The 20,785-nt window shown below is 32.6% G+C and overlaps 2 protein-coding genes across 5 annotated transcripts; one reads left to right on the top strand and one right to left on the bottom strand.

Annotated features, from left to right (window-relative positions):
• Positions 1–5,505: 5,505 nt before the first annotated feature.
• LOC102620867 (guanylate kinase 2) lies at positions 5,506–9,102 on the top strand. The gene is made up of 11 exons (XM_006489860.4): positions 5,506–5,933; positions 6,426–6,460; positions 6,641–6,754; positions 6,850–6,914; positions 6,999–7,128; positions 7,273–7,635; positions 8,086–8,207; positions 8,288–8,423; positions 8,515–8,560; positions 8,648–8,750; positions 8,836–9,102. The coding sequence occupies exons 2-11, from the start codon at positions 6,458–6,460 to the stop codon at positions 8,951–8,953; spliced, it is 1,200 nt and encodes a 399-aa protein (XP_006489923.2). The 5' UTR covers positions 5,506–5,933; positions 6,426–6,457; the 3' UTR covers positions 8,954–9,102.
• Positions 9,103–13,290: 4,188 nt separating this feature from the next.
• Positions 13,291–19,731, bottom strand: LOC102620218 (nuclear transcription factor Y subunit A-1-like). 4 transcript variants are annotated; one of them, XM_006489858.3, is made up of 6 exons: positions 19,563–19,731; positions 17,837–18,144; positions 16,940–17,052; positions 16,656–16,727; positions 15,695–15,859; positions 13,291–14,074 (listed from the first exon to the last, which is right to left on the bottom strand). In XM_006489858.3, exons 2-6 carry the CDS (start codon positions 18,117–18,119, stop codon positions 13,610–13,612), a joined length of 1,098 nt encoding a protein of 365 aa, XP_006489921.2. In that variant the 5' UTR covers positions 18,120–18,144; positions 19,563–19,731; the 3' UTR covers positions 13,291–13,609. The 4 variants fall into 4 exon arrangements, with proteins under 4 accessions (XP_006489921.2, XP_006489922.2, XP_006489920.2 ...); XM_006489859.3 differs by having other exon boundaries at positions 17,837–18,141; positions 19,563–19,729; XM_006489857.3 differs by having other exon boundaries at positions 17,837–18,163; positions 19,563–19,728.
• Between the last annotated feature and the right edge of the window lie 1,054 nt (positions 19,732–20,785).

Below are 20,785 nucleotides of genomic sequence, written 5' to 3'. Positions count from 1 at the left end.
TAACGCAACAACTCCCTTCTAACATTGAGCAATCGACAGAACTGTCTGATGCACCTTGAAACATCTTCTCACATACATCTGACGGTTCACTTTGGCTGCTCTGAGGTGCTCTAACATAGCTACTATCTTTAAATAATTATTCTTTAACAAAATAATTTAACAATTAGTATCAACTTTCTGACCCTCGATGAAGGAGAATTTACTTGTATATTTTATTAATTAATAAATAAACAAATAACCAATGCATGCCCCCCAAACTAATTTTGTTTTTCTAAAAATTTCCAAGTTTTGATTAATTTTCTCTCTTTATTTTTCACTAATAGAAACTTGGATTAAAACATAATCATGGTTAGTTTGATTTTGATTAAAATAATCTTAATTTAGCCACTCGGCTTTTAAAATAATAATTATTTAACAAAATAATTTAACAATTAGTATCAACTTTCCGACCCTCGATGAAGGAGAATCTATTTGTATATTTTATTAATTAATAAATAAACAAATAGCCAATGCATGCCCCCAAATTAATTTTTTTTTTCTAAAAATTTTCAAGTTTTGATTAATTTCGTCTCTTTATTTTTCACTAATAGAAACTTGGATTAAAACATAATCATGGTTAGTTTGATTTTGATTAAAATAATCTTAATTTAGCCACTCGGCTTTTAAAATAATTATTATTTAATAAAATAATTTAACAATTAGTATCAACTTTCCGACCCTCGATGAAGGAGAATTTATTTGTATATTTTATTAATTAATAAATAAACAAATAGCCAATGCATGCCCCCAAATTAATTTTTTTTTTCTAAAAATTTCCGAGTTTTGATTAATTTCCTCTCTTTATTTTTCACTAATAGAAACTTGGATTAAAACATAATCATGGTTAGTTTGATTCTGATTAAAATAATCTTAATTTAGCCACTCGGTTAAAAAGCCAAGTGGTGTGAAGCTTTGGTTCCAATATTCTCAAGAGGACTCGTGTGTCTTCCTTGAAATTTGGTTGGAGGTAGACAGTTCGCCCATTAGTTTGTAGGCAGAGCTGATATGAGATATATTTAAGTCATTGTGGGGGTAGATATTTGGATTGTGCTACCATAGAATAGATGTAGTTGGTCTCAATAAATATCTAATGAGAGTAAATATTTAAGTTGTGCTATTATAAAATAAATAGCTATAAACTTATCATTGTACACATATTATTAATTCAGAAAAAATAATCTTAATTTAGAACTGTTGACTAATTCTACCTACCATGTGAAATTTGTCAAATCGGTGAAAATTTTACATCTTTATCAAAACGAGATGTTTGATATGTATAAATAATTATTCACGTGACCAGTTTATATGATTTAGGCACATGAAAATACAATTAGAGTGCCCCAAACTTATTGCTAAGTCATGCTAAGTTGTTCACTTATATTTACAAATAGATCATGAGATGATAATAATACATTGATATAGGTGCGTGATTGAACTTTTTATTGATACAGTTTTGGCCATTCAAATATTTATTTTAGAAAAAATGAAAAAAAAAAAAAGACATGAGCTTGAACTTTTTAATTCTATCCTAAATTTTCATATTTATTTTATTTTCGAGTAGTTTTATTGGCTGACTATTCAAACATTGACTGACTATTCAAAGTCAAATTTAAAAGAATAATAGAAGTTGAAGAATTAAATTAAATTTTAACCACTTCTTTACGTTAAAAAAAGTTTTTTTTTTTTATAAAAAAAGTCACTGTGGATAAGAAATGAATATGTGATTAAAACAATGAAATAAACAAATTCAAGCCAATCAAGAACCTTAAAATCAACCAACAAAAGTTATAAAAAAAAAAAAGAACTTAAAATCAAGAGGGTTTTGCCGACATATTTTAGTTTTACATATATTTTAGATATAATGATAACGATAAAGTAATAGACAGACATGGTGTGTATAATCTTCCACCAAAGGCCACTTGGGCAAATTGATTTATTAATGGACTTGCGAAGTTTCCAAATCAAGTCATCAAAAAGTCAAATAATGACCACCACCCCTTTCCTTGTGGATATATAATGCTCTTCTTTATCCAAAGTTAAACATATTCTAAATTTTAATAATATACAATTTTGAACTTTCTAGTTGCTTAATCTACGGCACTTGATTGGCAAGCATAATAAAGAAGAACAAAAGTTATTGGAACCCAATTGGTGGAAGAGAAAGTGGCTCTTGCTTGTACAGCAAAGAGTTAAAAAAGTATTCTAGCTTTTTTAATCCTCAAATGGTGCTTTCAAATTGATCACGAATATTTCCCACTCTTTATAGGAAAAGCTCACGTACATTGAATTTACTTTTGGTGTCCTTTTATTAGGTTTAATTTTGACCATCTAAAATTAATTCAAGTTAGGATTCTCTCTTAACTGAAATTTCTCGTGAGTAAAAATTCAGTAATTAGTGATTAATAAATAAAAAAATTATAATTATAATTATGCATAATTTCTATAAGATACATAATATAAGATCTTTAAAAATTTATAAAAAAGATCTTATTGTCATTATTTTTTAATTTTTTAATTAAAAATTAACTCAATATCTATATCCTAATTCTATAGATGAGTGATATTATAGATAATGTATAATAACATAACATGAATCAATTTAGGCCTACTCTCATCGATCTTTCTATTAATTTTTATTTCAAAGATGACTTTCAATGGTTTAACATGGTACAAGATTGAGTGGTATTAAGTCGTCGGTTTTAATTGAAACTTCAAAGTCATCATCTACGTGTCATGAAATTAGGTCTTAGTTACAACATAATAAGAAAATTAATCAATTATTCTCTAATGAAAATTATATGTCATTAGAAGAATGGTTAAAACAATTGCTTTATTATGAAGTTTGAACTACTTCAGTTCGCTTGGACACGTAGCTTGGAATATCCATGGAAGATTCTTCAGCCGGCACGCCATCCAAACTCAAATCAAGGAATATGAAAACTTTATGAATAAATGTTTAAATAAATATCCTTAATGTTTTCTTTCAATAATACAGTACTGTATTTCGAAAAATTTATCACACCATCTATAACCTCAATTATGTTCTTTTAATGTTATTTTAGGCTCATTTTATGCATGGATAATATTTAATGTAATAATCATCGTTTTGATTTATTCCCACAATTTTGATTATTTAACGAAAAAGATATAAAATTTTTAACATTGTTTAAAATGTCAAGATTATGTCATAATTTGAATGTTTTATATGTAAAATACATACGAATGATTAGTGGTTAGTAAATAAAAATATAAACAAACTTAAATTTCCAATAATTTTTTTATTAATATTACACACATATGTATTTTAAAAAATTGAAAGAACTAAGATTATGAGAGGATCATACCTCATAATCTCGTATTTAAAATAAAACTGTATGCTCAAATACAGATGTAACAACTATGGTGAAGGCGATTGATTTGCGTAAGCTGTACTCATAAATTTGACAATCCAATATCTTGAATTAGCATTTGGTCTCACTGATTTGACAAATTTTAGACCAAATTCCACCGACTCAATGGACCAAACCATACGAAATTTCCCATTGGAATTTATCAGTCATTATCCAAAAAACTCGAAGAATTGGTCAATGATAAGAAATTAATATGAAATTCCTAGAAACCTCCCAAGTACTTATTATTTCCATTTTAAAAACATTGTTTTTTGGGTCTCCCTCACAAATAACTTAGCCAATACGCAACTTCTCTAGATGAATTTGTACAAATTTGTTGCATGCATTTGTTCTGTTTCGCGTTGGATTGAATGTGATAATTGATTTTGTGAAAATAATTGGCTAAATTAGAAACGAATATACTTGAAAAAAAAAAAAACGAATTCAAAGTTTAGTTGCTATGATGATTTTGATTCGTAAATGCTGTAAATATATCGAAATTTAATTTTATATGACTTGCGAGATGGTAAAAATTTTTGTGTGAAAACAACAAGTCTGAGGATAGAACCGTAATTATATAAATGTGAAAGAAACTAAATTGCCGTTTGTCTAAATAACAATAAAAAAGAATTGTATCGAAAGAAATGAAGTTTGATATTGTAATTTTGAAACTTTTCTAGACAAATATTGTTTGTCATGAATGTCATAATCTAGAGTTATTCAACACAAAACTCCATATTTAATTGTGCTTTTTTGTCTCATTTTTTTTTTCTTTATCTATTGAAATTATTTAAATATTTGGAATTCATTTTAGAGAAATCTTTTAGTGGTCCATCATTTTTAACAAAGGCCACTATACCCTTTAAGTATATTTTTACATAAAAGGAAATTTTAATATTTAGTTGAACTTTGATCGAAGTTAGATGATCATAATACACACATGTATACATATATGTATGTATATGTATATGTATATGTATATTAACTAAATTTTATAGTTAAATGATTATTTTACTCTTATTATAACAACAATAGCCCAATGGTAATGAAAGTCAAAAGAAAAACAAAATTCGGATTAGATCAAAATACTATCCTTAGATTCTAAATGAATACGCAGACCAGGCACACTTTGATCTTTGGAATTTTATAAACCACTTTTTTATGAAGTAATTTCTATTTGTTTTTTAATCAATATTTTATCTATAATTCTTTAGACGTAATCAAGCAAAAATTAGATCAAATCTGACCAAAATTTATATCTTTATTTTGTATTATTTAAACTCAAAACCTAGATCTTGATAACACCATCCACTAATCGCTGGAGCAAACGATGATTAAGATTTAAATCAAGTTCGAGTTCGACTCAGTCTACATTTTTTATTTTTTTTAATTAACCCAATGGCAATTGAATCTTTTTTTTTTAATCTTAATCAACGTAATGACAATTGAATATTATATGTACTCACGTGAGCTGTAAAATATGAATAAAGTCTAAAATTTGAAATCAAATGTTGACTAAAAACAAATATTTGAAAATATTCGATCAAGTCCCTTCGAGTATAGCCACTCGGCCTTTGGCGAGTGTTAGAACTCAAGCTCTCACACATTATGAGAGCTTGAGTTCGAGTCCCCATATAGCAATATGAGAACTTGATTTTTGTCTTTAAATTTTGAGTGGAAGTTGGTCTTCTCGTCTTTTTTCTTACGAAATGTAGATGAAGTAAATATCCTTCAATTATTAGCGAGAAAATTTGTAAATATCAATTACAGTCTCATGTAATATGAGTTGTAGTTTTAAGTATTAGTCTCATGTAATAAAAAAAATCCCTTATAATTTTAAACAATAGTTTAATGTAATAAAAAAAAGTCTCTTCGAACATAAAATAAAATGATAAAATGAGATAATAAATATGGAAATAGGATGAACATATGCCGAACAACGACATAGGTGTCATTATCCCACTCAAATAGAATCTGAACTCCTCTTGCCTTTGTCGCATAAATCATAATCTTAACAAATCAATCATCTTCATGACCTACAAGCAACCCAAGAACTAAACCCTAGAACTCGTAAGACTCCTAATAACATAATAAGAGATCCCTTTTTCCAAAAAAAATAAATAAATAAATTTTAAAAAAAAGGGAAAAAAACATAAAGAGAAGCTTCGTAAGCACCTCACAGAAAAAGAGGGCCGGTCTTTGTTTTTGAATTGAATGCGACCCAAAAGCCACCACCCTCTTTAAATATGAAAACGCTCGTAATATTTTCTTGCAACTTCTCTTATTATATTTATTATTATAATTCTTTTGATTTTTTCAATACCAAGTTTCTTCTTCTTTAACAGAATCACACTCCTCCTCCTCTTCAACCTCACCACAACACAAAGACAACCGTAAAATCCTTTTTTTAATCCTTTTTTGTGTTGTATAAATACATACATAACTGAGCAAGCGCTTGAAGCTTTGTGTTTCTTTAAGCTAGTGAGTATTTTGCTTGTTACCCAGGTAATCACGCGGCTTTTTCTATCTATTTTTCTGTTTTGTTATTGTTTCTGCTGGCTTCTTGTTATTGTTTCACATGGCCTTTTTTTTTCTAAATAATTTTTGGTGCATTGGTTTATGTGTCAATGGCGGGTTTGATGAACAGATTTTAGTTTTTTTTTTTTTTTGGTTTTGTTTTTATAATTAAGACATGATTTTCTGAGAATTCTAAAATTGGATGGTTTCTAATTAGTTGTTCCGTTTTGATATGGGGATTTTTTGTGGGCAAATGGGTTTCAATTTTTGGAGTCTATTTTGATTTGATGATGCTGAAGTTTGGATTTTTTATCACAGTTTTGTTGACATAGACATGGGGCTTTTTTATTATTTTGCTTTAATGTAATCTGTGCACTTTATGTCCCTTCAAGCTTGTACATTTATGTTAATTGCTAGATCTAGGATCTCTAAGTCTACTTTTGATTTGATATTTTTATATCTCCATGTTGTATTGATCAGGCTGAATCCTGTATTGGAGGCATAGATTCTCCATGGTGAGCTTTTTTATCATGAATTTTTTTTTTTTTGGTTTGTCATTTGAATCAAACTGACGAAAATTAAGAAAGAAGTGGCATTTTCTCTTGAATGTAATTTAGCAATTGGTGGAAATCAAGAATCAAAATGGTTTGCTTTTCCTTTTAGTGATCTTGTACGTGCTGGTTTGTGTTTATTAGGGGGAAGCTCCAGCTTTCATTGTGGATAATCTGCAGAATGGTAATGGATTTTCAAGTGGCTTTAGTTTAAAGTCCAGAGACTGTGAAACGACCACTGTCATTGGTGACAAAACTGTAAGATAACTCATTATGTTGATGCAGTGTTTTTTAAGAGCCCTTTGCGTTAATTTTCCCATCAATTAATGATTCTTTGCACAATTTCTTGACAGTATGTCATTGCTGGGTCTGATGAATCAGTTGAAGTTAAGATTTATGACAGATCTACTGGAAACTGGTGAGCTTGTAGCTCCAACTATGTTTTTACTTTGGTTTATTTGGTTAGTAGTTTGGTTTAATTGATTTCTGGTAATATTTGCAGGTTGATTCCTGCTGTGCGGGGAATAGAGCCCAGGCCATGTAAAGGCCATTCAGCTGTACTTCTTAATGAAGACCGAATTTTGGTTATCAAGAAGGGTTCAAGCTCAGATGACTGCCTTTGGTTTCTCGAGGTTAGATTTTGGAGGACTTAGGCTATTCCTCAGTTTGTTGAGACTTTGTTTAATTTAGGGGCTAAGCAAATAAATGGCAATTATGATTAGAAACACTTTGATTTTCCTGTTATTTACATGTTTGGTTCTATTAAATACTGGTAGGTGGACACTCCATATGTTAGAGAGCAGAAGAAAGTGGTAGGGGCTGAGGTTGTTGCCTGGAGTAAAGGTGTGATCGGCAATGTTGAGAAACCAGTTGTTATTACTGGTCCTTCTGGAGTAGGCAAGGGTACATTGATATCAATGCTCATGAAGGAATTTCCATCCATGTTTGGATTCTCTGTGAGCCACACAACTCGTGCCCCAAGGGCCATGGAGAAAGATGGGGTGCATTACCACTTTACTGAGCGAAGTGTTATGGAGAAAGCGATAAAAGATGGTAAATTCCTCGAGTTTGCCTCCGTTCATGGAAATCTTTATGGAACCAGTGTTGAAGCTGTGGAGGCAGTAGCAGATGCTGGAAAGGTAAACAGAATGGCCAGATATTTTTTTAACTTTGTTAATGACACTTAAGCACAAAAATTGAATGTCAGACATGGGACCAAGGTGTTCTTGTCTTTGGCACGTTGCAGTGGAACAGCAACTTTTAAATCGACCAGTTTCACATTACTCTATCTATACTTTGCCAATGTTATTAAAAGCATTCATTAGTGGTTCTATCAAAATCTATTTTATGAAATTGGTTAAATGTTTTTAGTTATATCGTTCAGTAGTGCCTCCTTTGGTTTAGGTATTGAAGAGGTTATTCATGTATGCTTTCAGAGGACATGGAATATAATTGATTTTTTATTTTAGTTTAGTGACTGTAGAAGCCATATCAAGGGATACCATAAGACAGCTCTTTTTTAGATGATAAATTGAAACTATTTGTGCTTGCAAACTCAATTTTGTTTCTTTTTCCTGTTTTGATTGCAGAGATGCATACTTGATATTGATGTTCAAGGGGCGAGGTCTGTGAAGGCGAGTCCTCTTGATGCTATTTTCATATTTATCTGTCCACCTTCAATGGAGGAGCTTGAGGAGCGCCTCCGTGCAAGGTAAATACTGCTAGTGAGTTCGATCTTATATCATTCCAATTCTTCCCTGTACTGGTTCCAACTTTTAATATTGTAAACAGAGGAACTGAGACAGAGGATCAGATCCTAAAACGACTCCGAAATGCCAAGGAAGAGATTAAGCAAGGGAAATCCTCTGGCATCTTTGATCATATATTGTACAATGATAAACTTGAAGAGTGTTACGAGAACCTTAAGGTAATTTGCTACTGTTTAATGCAAATTTCTGATAATCTTATTATATTTCTTTTTGTTACATATCCTGATTTGACATCTCTGCTTTGTATAGAAACACTTGGGACTTGATGGGAGTATTGCTACCAACCATCAAACCTGTAAGAAAAGCCCCTCTATCAGCCTATGCTCTTATTTTGTTTTATTCTTTACATAGATGTTGAATATATCTAAATATGGTATTTCAGCACCCAAAGGGATTGATTTGCCAGCTGATCATTCAGTATCAAAAGTTGCTAACAAAGTCATCATAAAGTGTGGGGCTGCTGAAGGAAAAGCATCAAAGAACTTGTAAGCTGCTTCTTTCTTTTTTTTTTTTTTTTAATCAAGGACCTGATGATTGGATTCTATACTAACCAATCTATATGTAATACAGAATGGTTTTGGATGTATCCTCACTGAAAGGCGGAGCACCTGGACGGACTAGAGGGCTCCAAGTTTATACAGTTGATTCATTTTCTGATGGTTTAAATGGGGTCAATAAGTTGAGCTAATAGCTCCCATCCTCATCGACGCTAACGTGGTTTCTCATTTAAAATATTTCTCGAAGCTCAACTTATATAATTTAGAAAAAAAGAGCCTTGATGAAGCTCTACCTGTGATTTCGTAAGACTACGACATTCAATTTATTTCAATTTTTTCACCTCCACGATTCTTTGCTTGTTTTAGAACAGAACTGACTTTTAGTGTTTGAATGATTACTATTCCCAAATGGGCAATGAGCAATGATTCATGATTTGTGCGGCAAGAATTTCAGTAAGCAAAATGCACGCTGGTGCATTCTAAGTATTGGGTTGAACAATTGGGACACAACACAAGTAGGAAGTACGAGTAGCGAACATTGATTATTCAGAAACTAGTATCACATTAGTGCAACATCAGTGGGAACTCTTCTTCTGGTGTAGGTTAGAAAACCAGTAAGTAAATGTTGCATGTCCTAAAATCCATCTATTTGAATAGTTTGTGTTGCAGATTGTAGAATAGATATTCTTAGAATGGTAGAAGCCGGCCGTTAATGCAGTTTTTCAGTTTTGATTCTTGAAGCTTCCAGCAAAAGGACATGCTAAATTGGCATGGTACTGGAATGAGAAGACTTTAAACTGGCAATGGCACATGCATGAGGTAGAGATAGGACCGAAACTTAAAAGTGGGGTATGTGAATTGCGGGTGATAAAGACTTCTCGTGGCTGCTTCCTTTGTTTTGTTTGTGATTGAGGGCGGCACGGCCATTGGTCAGCTTTTTGCTTTGCTGGTTTTGGACAGGTGGGGCTAAAATAAAAATGCACCCGTCCACTAAGCTTAAAATTGATGTTTCATTTTCTTTTCAGAAGTGTCGCCTTTTTTTTTTTTTTTTTTTTCCGGGGTTTGAATTTCTCCGCATATATAATGCCAAACTTGGTGGCAAATTTGGCATGACACATGGGGACTCCTCTTTTGATGACATAAGAGATTGAGTTGAGATGAGAAGCTTCCTAGTTCCTTCTTTAATTTACTTGCAATTGACAATTGCAATTCGGAATCTTTAAACCGACTTATTTTTCTTTTTCAAGTGTGGGACAGAGCGACACCAGGGCAAGTCGGGGGTCTATGATGACTCTTTGTGGGACCTACTCTTTCACATGATTAACTGAACATATGATACGCCGGCTTTGATTGGGTGGGAGGGTCAGGGGTGTATTCGGACAACAATTGATTGATGAAAAAGGATCATCTTTGAATTTGTTGCACAAACAATCTTCTGACACGCAAAATAGTAATTATTGGCAATTAGAGGTTATCCGGAGTCTCTTAAATTCATACAAAGATAAAAATAGTTCAATAGTTTGTTGAATAGCACACAAAATCTACGCATAATATAATTGAGGTTTATTTCATAATTACAAATATTTTACAAGAGACGAATGTGTCTCGTATATAGATGATCAAACGGTTGAGATTTATCTCATAATTACAAATATTTTACAAGGGAGGAATGAGTCTCATGTAGAGACGGGGAAACGTAAAATCCAAAATTAGAATTTTTTTTTTCCCTAATGAAATAATTTACATAAACATATATTTTTTGTCATCCTTGATGCTAGGGTTGGCAAAATCTAGATCCGGGAATCACAATGTCCGGACTGGACCTAGATGCAATTTTTATATACCTGGACCGAATTTTAATCTGGGTACTCATATTTTGTATTTTTAATATTATATATGTATAGTTTTTTTTGTTTTTTTTTTATAATTTTATAAGTTTTAAATTTATTTTAATAAAATTGACATGAAAACATTAACTTTAAATGTTTAAAATTTTAGATATGTGTAATGGACGAGTCAAGTAAATATATATATTTTTTAATAAAATTCGAATTATGAATTTATCGAGTGATACCCAAGACCAACCTGACCTCATACCCGAGTTAGGTATTACCCAGTCCACAATGCTCGGGTGTGGTCCGAGTTCAGACAGGGCGGATATTTTTACCACCCTTACTTGATGCTGAACAAAACAAGAGAATGCATACGACATACAGTCATGGCATAAAGCAAGAAAAGGCTTTGCACTTGTGATTTTCTAAAGGCAAAGCGAAGAGTGTGCCCTTGTTGGGATTTTTTTCGACAAGGGCTAATTTCATTTTTCATACTAGTTAGCTAGGGGTAATAAAAAAAATAAAAAATAGAAAATACATTAGTCTTGGGAACCATGCATTATGCAAGAGCAAACATTATTCAACGTCGATATCAAAAAAAAAAAATGAACATTATTCAACGTCCACCAAAAGTCCTCGATTTTGGTCTTGGAAAATTTCGATGAACGGCCAAGGACACTATTGGAAATTTGGAAAAGATGACACAAACTGAACTCTGAAAGCTGGCAGATCAGAATTCAGATCAGAGGAGCGTAGTTACAGGCCCTACATGATCAGAAATGGGCCATATCACAGGCAGTCCCTTATTCACCAAAGATGAAATTTCAGTCTCCTTTCACCAACTTCTGTTCACCCACTTCACAGAGTTGTACCGATACAGTGTATTCATTATTCTCGTATGGATGGGCTACGAGTCAACTACCTTACGCTTTACAAATGGGCCAATGTTGGCCCAAAAACTTACCAGTAATTGGAGTTCCCGTAAGGTGTGCGCCGTTAGATGCGATGTGTCACGTAATCATTGGGTGGCATCTCATAACCCGACCAATGATCAAGTAACACGTGGGTCATTGCGCACAAGCACACTTGATCAGATTCATTACACATAGCTGGTGTTGAAAACCATAATTTTGATTTTGGGGCTGCCACAATGTATCCCGAATTCAAATTTTTAGTTACAATAACTAAAAATTTGAAGTTCATGTTAAAATTCATGAATATATGAAAAAAAATTACAACAAAAATAAAATAATAGTATTCGGATCTTAAAATAAAGGGTTATTATCATTTTACTACTTCAAAAATTGTCAAATATCAAATGACTACAACAAGTATTGTCTCATATCATTTTCCTACTATATCTTTATAAAAATATCATTTTATTAATTTTCCGTTATAACAAATATCATTTTACTACTTTTTCGTTATAACCGTTAGTTGACTCGTTAGTTGACCAATTAGTTGACTAACAAAATACCAATTTTACCCTTCATGATTAAAAAAAGCTTCATTAAAAAAATAATAAGACATTTATTTTGTAAATAAGCTTCATTTTCATAATTCCAGCAAAAAGAATTATGTTGGTATTTTATATTCATTTTAATTAACTGGTCATTTTACAAATACCAATTTTACCCTTCATGATTAAAAAAAGCTTCATTAAAAAAATAATAAGACAAATTTATTTTGTAAATAAGATTCATTTTCATAATTCCAGCAAAAAGAATTATGTTGGTATTTTATATTCATTTTAATTAACTGATCATTTTACAAATACCAATTTTACCCTTCATGATTAAAAAAAGCTTCATTAAAAAAAATAATAAGACAAATTTATTTTGTAAATAAGCTTCATTTTCATAATTCCAACAAAAAGAATTATGTTGGTATTTTATATTCATTTTAATTAACTGATCATTTTACTACTTCAAATATCCATTTTAATGATATTTGTTATAACAGAAAAGTAGTAAAATGATATTTTTATAAAGATATAGTAGAAAAATAATAGGAGATAATACTTGTTGTAGTCATTTGATATTTGATAATTTTTGAAGTAGTAAAATAATAATAACCCTAAAATAAATGTATTAAACTCAAGATAAAGAAAAGATGAAGAAGTCAAGCCTTGGCATGCTTCATTGCTTAATATCACTGTAGCGCAGTCCTAATATTATGACTACATAGAGATCTCATTCTATCATATTATTAAGAGGAGAGAAGGGGGGGAGAGATTTTGGGCGGGGGGGGGGGGGGGGGGGGGGGTGGGGGTGTTGTGTGGAAGCTACAAATGCTCCTTACTAAATTTTGTCCAGCTTTTTATCAACTCATTTTCACATTTCCATCACATTGTGTCGTCTTGGACCGAACTAACCCATGAAGACTTTTTAGGCACTATTTTTGTCTTTTTAGCTTATTTTTATAAAAACAATACACTGCGCACAATGTTAGCACATCAATTTTATTATTTCTTCAAGTTATTAGTTTTGTCCGAGACATGGCATAAACAAATGTCCACAATGGTCACAAGCTTTTACATTAGAAAGTAGAGAGGGAAAGGAAAAATGTCAATTTAGAATCAGCAAACATCATAAATATTAATTATGCAGTGAGAATGAGATAACACGGCTTGTCTTCACGTTCGTTTCAGATATACCTTCACACAACGCTCACCACCCACTTTGTACAACCAAAGGAAACATCTTATAATAATAATAAAAATTTAATAAGCCAAACTCTCACTAGTTATTACCATTTCTGTCTTCCTCTACTCGCTCCTATGAATATAATCGAAACCAAGCCAAGAATGATTTGCCTGCAAACCAAAAAGCGAAAATACATAACGAGGTCTGTCTCTTTCAAGTCGATAAAGGGTCAATGACTCCAGTTCATGCCTGGATCCTAGGGAATACAACATATGATCACATGTATACAGTGTGGGGGAATATATATATTTATATACATGCACAATAAAGGACATCCATGCTGGAGAGGCTCTTTCACTGCGTTGTGAGTTCATTTGATGGTCAGGGCCCTGTGTTGAGCCCTGTTTTCCACAATTCTTCCACTTTGCTGCCTCGAGAAATCTCCTTCTTCCACCTTATTATCTGGAAGCGAGTGATACTTAAACAACTGAAATCCCTGATGATGTGAGTAGCATCCGTTACCGTTGCCTTCATAATAAGTCTGGCCATTGCCATTGGAGCACCTTTGTTGCTGTTGCATTTTGTGCACTTGGGGCTCGGTTACTTCTCGACAACCAGTGGATGAATCAGCTGTACCCCTGGAGTAATTGGTTGCTACAGATTCAGAGCTAGAAGAGTTTGGTGGTAGTGTTGAAACAGCAACATTCGAGCTGGTACCATTGGTAACTGTACCATTAGAAGTTTGACTATCAAGCTTCTTTGTATTCACAAAACGACCTCCACAACCTCTTGCCCGTCTCATAGCATGTAAATGTCTGGACTCATGAAGATAGGGCTGTTCAACAAGACGACAGAAATCATGCAACTATAGAATATACCTATATTTCAATAATTCATCTGGAAACAAAAAAAAAAAAAACCAACCAAACACTTTCTTGCACACAAGTCTATGGACTCTATAGCAAGTTGATAAAACATTTAAGTTAAATTATTAACACAAAAATATTTCACATACCCCAAGAAAGCAAATGCAACTATCTGTAAAATTCCTATACATGGAATATGGGGATGCAATGGTACTTTTTATAGGTATTGTCACCAATTATGATTTATGAAAGACTCCATTAAGGTATACAGATAGCCTCATCAGACTAAGAAATATAAGAGTCTGTTTCATCTATGAAGTAGACTTCCTCTGGGTAACTTGAGTTGAGCATTACTGAGTACCATGATAAGAGATGGAACAAGGTTCTCAAATCAGTTTTTTTAATCAAGCAGTAGCACATGCTCCTTACCTCACACTATCTTCCCTGCTTTCTTCTCTTATTATATCACAAGTTGACTCAAGAGGCTAATTTTGAATTTTCTCTTCCATTACCCATCAGATTAATCATTTTTTATGTCCTCTAAAGCAGCAAAATTATAGTATAAAATAAAAATTTGTTATGTTGGATAGGAAACGTGTGAAGGCAAAAGTTCTTCTTCACCATTTCAAAGGAATCTGCAGTATAAACTCAAACACATTTAAACCCTGAAGAGTTTAGGATAATATAGCTTTCCCTGAAATGGTGTGAAAAAAATTCAACTGAATAACAGCCTCTCTGTATTCAGGTTGTCAAATTGATGACAAACAAAATTTCCATCAAGCATCTTAATGACACATGTACATCGTAGGCAATCTCTAAATAGGATGCAATTAGGTCAGTTTTTTGTACCTTAATCTCACATGGATCTCTGTAAAAGCAACCACTATTGTGGCCAACTAAAAGTATTTACCTCTTTGTTGTTGGTTTCCGATAACTATATCCACAAAGAACTCTTCTCCCAATAAAACCAGTCAACAGACTCTTATAAATATTTAACAAAAGCATTCTCCCCAAATGTGTATAAGTATCCCATATTTTCAGTCTTCACTCCTTCCTCAAAGACCACGTTTATTCTAACCTCAATCAAAGAGCATCATGCATGTTACACTCAAGACCAACCTTCCAAAGCTAGAAATTTTTCTTTTATAGGTACATAACTACTGTTCTTTGTTGTCTATTTCTTCTATATTTATACCAATATCATCTTAAGTTGATTATCATTTATCACCCATCGCTCTGCAAATGATGCACATGGTTCAGAAAGCTAAAATTACAAATCGTTCGTCTTTTAATTCAATTCAATTTAGTGTTTCTATCCAGATGAGCAACAACACAGAAAATCGCAAGGCAAGCAACTGCCACTTCCATTCTCCCTCACATGTAAATACTTGATAATAAAAAGGCATCTTACAAGTGCAACTGCATTATATAGTGCATTTTGTGCACCACATCAGATATCACAGATTGTTGCTTATCATGAAAGAGACTTTCAAAAAGAATGCATGTGGTAAGTACTGAATAGTGTTGTACATTAAAAGTAAACTGATAAATACAGACATGCACACATAAACAGACATGGCAGATGTTACCTTTCTAACTTTTATCAGTTTCCTTTCTAGCTCAGCCTTGGCACGCAACTGCCTTCGTCTCAGAATTCCATGATACTGCTTGGCATTTACATAAACAGGTTCCTCTGCCATTTCCAGGGGCAAGGCCATTCTAGCGGAATGCACGCCAATGCTTTGAGGATGGACCTAAACAATATCCGGTTAGGAATAACACATTCCAAGTCTTTGCATTATTTAATAGAAAAAAATATTTAATGTCCATACTACCTTCGCAATTATCTATAGCATGTATATCCTTACAGCCTAAGCAACAGTATTCACAAAATCTTTTTTGCTATGGATTCGTAAACCTCTTTATAAGTTTTCAGTAAGAGTGAATATAAGATGCCAATAAATATTACTAACCTTTTATGTTAAATCTTTCAAACAATTAGATAAATTTTGAGTTTCACCCATCAGCGACGGTCTAAAGATAAGATGCCATCTCCCATCACCTTAAGATTTGGTTGCTATCGCATGCATATGCCTTATTTTAATTTTGGTTGAAAGAACTTAATGATCCTAATATTAGAACTCTGGATTTAGGACATGAAGATATAGAAACGAATGATATTAACTTTCTATTTCCATTTAAAGTTGGTCTTAAATACTTTCAAATTGTAAAAGCTTTTTCCACTGGAAACTTTAATATAATAAACTTTAACTCAACCGTACCTTCATTATGTTCAACCTGATAGCCCTTCTATCAGGAAAACCAAGTCCACACATCATGCATATTTTTGACCAAATATTTACAAAAGCTGAGAGATTTTCATTTTTTCCAATTGTAGAACAAGTGAACTCCAATAAATTGGGATACAAATGCCAAGTAAAAAATAGAGCCTTCAATGAATCTGTAAGCATTACAGTTTAGTAATTGAGCAACCAAATATATATTAAACAAAAATCTAAGAATATAAACAGGAGCAAAAGAGTTGCATACTAAAGCTTGCTGTCCATAAGCAGGTACAGCTCCCCCATAATACGAATCGGAATACGGATATGATGCACATGCCTGAAATAAAGTTACAGGCTTGAGTAATCACTCTCTGGCAATAAGAACATGGTAACAAACTCTGAAAAGGCTATTTTTTAAGCATCATAAACTAAGCACATGTAAGCATCAGTAACTTTGAAAAAAATTAGACAATCAGAGGGTTAAGTATGTGTACAAGAGAATGGAGACATGCATTTTGTACATCTGAATGAAAGAAAGACAGAGATTACAATAGAGTGGCCAACAAGCTCCAGCTGTGAAGGTTGTGTGAGGTATTCACTGAATTGCGGATGCATAAGGGACACAGAATGCTGTGATGGTTGCTGTCCTCCAAATTTTCCATCTGTCCACAGAAGAATCTCTTTAGTTTCGTTGTAGAATCTCTTTAGTTTTATTACGTTCATAATGTGAGGGCTAGTTTTATTATGTTCATAATGTGAGGCTAGTGTTTCTCATAAAAGAAAAGATTATATATTGTTGATCGATACATGTAGAAACCTTTAAACAAGATATATTTTATATTTCATTTGAAATTTGACATAATAGATGAAATAGAGGTGAAAAACCTTTTACAGCATAGTTAGTCAAGATGAAAGCAGAGAAAAAAAAAAATAATTCTGGAACAACAAAAGGAGGAGGGAAATCAAAAAGCAAAGCAATTGGATGCCAAGACCTAAGACAATGAACACAAATCGCAAATAGCAGCCTCGCTATTTTGCATATGTCACGTTTTACTGCCACAAATATACTTCCATTCTAGGATCACAACCCTTGAGCCACTTCTTTCAAGGTTTCAATCAAATCCAACATGCCAAACAAATCAATACACACACTTCAATTCAGTCCATTTAACTCACCAAAATCAACTGGATAGGTAGTCTTAGATATATTTCACACACTTAACCAGACTAGCTAGCAAACTCAAGCTTGCAATTTTTACCTTAACATCATATAAAGTGTGTAATATAATAGTATACATTGCTGACATGATGAATACTAAAGCCGAAAACTATTTGCATATAAATAAGTTTTACACTTGTTTGGCATGCACAGATGCGAATATCCTATGCTTAGACAACAAAAGACATTCACAATTAAGAATAGATCTTGTGCACAAAAATGGAAACCTGCTTGTGAAGCCACACTCATTAGCATTTCCTTGGTTGCATCGGCTCCCCCATCCATCCCACTGTTAACTTGTGATTTGCTGGTTTTAGCCACTAAAACACCGTTTATTGGCTCTCTTGGCGAAGAAATATTTCCAATGCCGCCTTGTAACATAGCTCGGGAGGTACTATCATGCCCTACACCACGCCACCAAGGTTGAGAAGAAATTGTGAATGAATTATTGCTGTTAGCTTCAGGTCCTGAACTATTGCTCGATTTATTCTGGTGCATGCTTCGTAACATCAAAGATTTAACTGCCCCAGTTCTTCTGTGGGAAAAAGAAATTTCTGAGCCAGCCACAAGCAAACCGTAGATTGAGAGATTATGTTACTTTCATGCTTGTACATTTCAATAAAATAGCTATAAAATTAAGTTTTACCCACAATCACAAGGATAAAGTTATGAACTCAAATCATATGTCCACAAACATTTAATAAAAACAGGTGCACGTGCATATTTGAAGTCAATAGAGAAAATAACAAGACAAAGTAAGATTTTCAAGTTGAGTATAAAGAGAACCCATTCGGTCGAAAACCAAGCAGAATTCATTCATCACAAAAATAGGGAGAACGCAAGGAAAAAACAACAATGAGCAAAATGTCGCGCGTCTGTGTGCATGTACATGACACAGGCAATTGTAGTTTACATTTTTGCATCTTTGTAGGCAAACCCCAACAACGCGAACTATTTCTAGTGTGGCATGATAACAGCTACTCTATCCATATTGATTAACTCACAGCTTCTGACTGGCTCTAACTCAATTTAAATTAAGAATCCCATAGGGCTTGTCATTTAGACAACGAACCTGGCTCAATCCTTAGTCAAAGCTTGATCTCATATGCTGACAAAACAATCTCAATTCGAGAATTAGGACAAAGTATGATCCACTAAACAACTTCCATCTAGTCTGACAGTCTTCATCCATCGATTTGAAATCTAGATAATTTTTTTTTTTATATAAAATTAGAACGCATACTCCTAAAACATAATTCCCCAAAATTTCAAATAAACATGCTATATTGCTTATGTACATGATTTCAGAACTGTATTTCATATACTTAAATAAGCCAAATCAAGCTTAATATTACTTGTGAAGGCTAGGACCAATCTATATTAGCTCATCTCAGCTTATTGGCATCCGTATTTGTGACTCCCAAGTCCTACCTTTTCCGGTGGTTATAAAAAATCAGTTAATTTTTTTTAGAAAACAATTTAATAAAGATATATTGCGTTTTAAAAGAAAATCCACATCGGATCAACTCCCGGCTCCAGCAACAAGAACAAAGTCATATTAATATTAAATAGCCATCGTGATCATCATAATCGTCATAGCGACATGCATGCATGCGCAAACAAAGTTGAATCATTCTCAGTTCAATGCTTAATCTTAAAAATCCAATAATATATAACAGCAAATATAAACCAAAAAAAAAAATCATGCAGCAAAAATACTGACGGATTATTGATAATAGAGTACCTATATTTCAAATATCTACTTGATCATAAATATTTTAAAATAATAAAATAAAAAAAAAGGGGCAGAATAAACAAACATATTCTTCAAAACTAAACAGAGGAGTTAAGAATTAATTAATAATCAACAATAACAAATCAATTGCCTCCATAAAAAAAAAAAAGAGGAAAAATCAAAGAAAAGCAAATGAAATTTTGATGAAGAAAACTCACTGTTAAGGCTCTAAGAGTGAGAAATTGAAACTGAATTCGATTTGTTTTGTGAATTTGAGAAGTAAGAGAGAGAGAGACAGAGAGAGAGAGAGAGAGAGTGTTTGCTTGCTCGCTCGCTCGCTCGCTTGCTTATTGCTATTGTTGTTGCTGTTGCAGTATTTAATATTCTAGTAGTAGTAAGAGAAGGAGTTAATGATAGAGCCAAAATTTTTATATTTAAAGAAAACAGAAAAGGAAAAAAATAAAAAAGGAGAGGTTTTAGAAATAAATTCAAAATGGCAAAAAAAGGAAAAAAAAGAAAAAGTGCAGCATTTAACGTCGTTTTCTAAGTCCCGCGTTTGGGAAGGGGAGATAGATTCGTGTAAAGTGACGAAAGAGGACAAGCGCTTTATTTTTTTTTTTAAATATTGTAATGACGTCACCGTCCTTTCTTTTCTAAGTATGACCATGTCATGACGATCAAGTCACAACCACAAATGACTACTGTATTTGTTTTTGAGGGCTAAAAAAAAAAAGATACAAAAACAAAAACAAAAATACAAAACGAAAAACCTTTTAGCTTGTTTGATTCTCCTCCTTTCGTTGCTTTGTAGCCAAGAGCATTGGAAAGAGTCGTGCCTAACTCGCTCTCCCCTTCCCAAAATGTCATTTTATTTGATTTCATTGTACCGCAAGTATTTGAAAAGACATTTCCTCTTTATTTTAATTGTTGAAAGGTACGTTTTAAAATTATTCAAGTATGATTATTGTACGAACTTATTTTATATTCTTTCTTATTAAATTATTGACCATTATTATTATTATTATATATATATATATATATATGAAAATCATTAACTCTCACAAACTTATTTTATACTTTCTTATTAAATTAGTGACCATTATTATATATATATATATATATATATGTATATGGATGGAGCATCACCAACTCCTGGATTAATAATATCCGTCCATTATAAATTAGAAACAAAAGTAAAACTATTTCAACCGTCGTCAAATTTAGCGCTCACAAAAAATGCAGTGAGAAAGGAGTTGTAGGGAATTTTCTGACAACGATCAATGCGAAGAGGGGCAAATTCGTCCATATGGATTATTAACCAACTAAAGCATAGCCAAGTAACCACGGTTAATCATCCAACTGTCAAAGGTACATCATCCAGTTTCAGCTGCATGTGCTGACAATCGATTCTACACCACCACGTGTCCACCCGCCACCAGAA

This window comes from Citrus sinensis, chromosome 9, assembly GCF_022201045.2.
Source record: "Citrus sinensis cultivar Valencia sweet orange chromosome 9, DVS_A1.0, whole genome shotgun sequence".
NCBI lineage: Eukaryota > Viridiplantae > Streptophyta > Magnoliopsida > Sapindales > Rutaceae > Citrus > Citrus sinensis.
This window is presented reverse-complemented; position numbering and strand designations above follow the sequence as displayed.

Bases quoted from the DNA above. Each gene is read 5' to 3' on its own strand.
- LOC102620867 (XM_006489860.4), top strand. The intron at 7,129-7,272 runs GTTAGATTTTGG...AAATACTGGTAG, and splicing joins ACTGCCTTTGGTTTCTCGAG to GTGGACACTCCATATGTTAG. The intron at 8,751-8,835 runs GTAAGCTGCTTC...TATGTAATACAG, and splicing joins GGAAAAGCATCAAAGAACTT to AATGGTTTTGGATGTATCCT.
- LOC102620218 (XM_006489858.3), bottom strand. From the start codon at position 18,119: ATGTTACGAAGCATGCACCAGAATAAATCGAGCAATAGTTCAGGACCT. The intron at 17,053-17,836 runs GTTTCCATTTTT...TTCTGTGGACAG, and splicing joins GAGTGTGGCTTCACAAGCAG to ATGGAAAATTTGGAGGACAG. The intron at 15,860-16,655 runs GTATGCAACTCT...GATATTGTTTAG, and splicing joins CTTATGGACAGCAAGCTTTA to GTCCATCCTCAAAGCATTGG.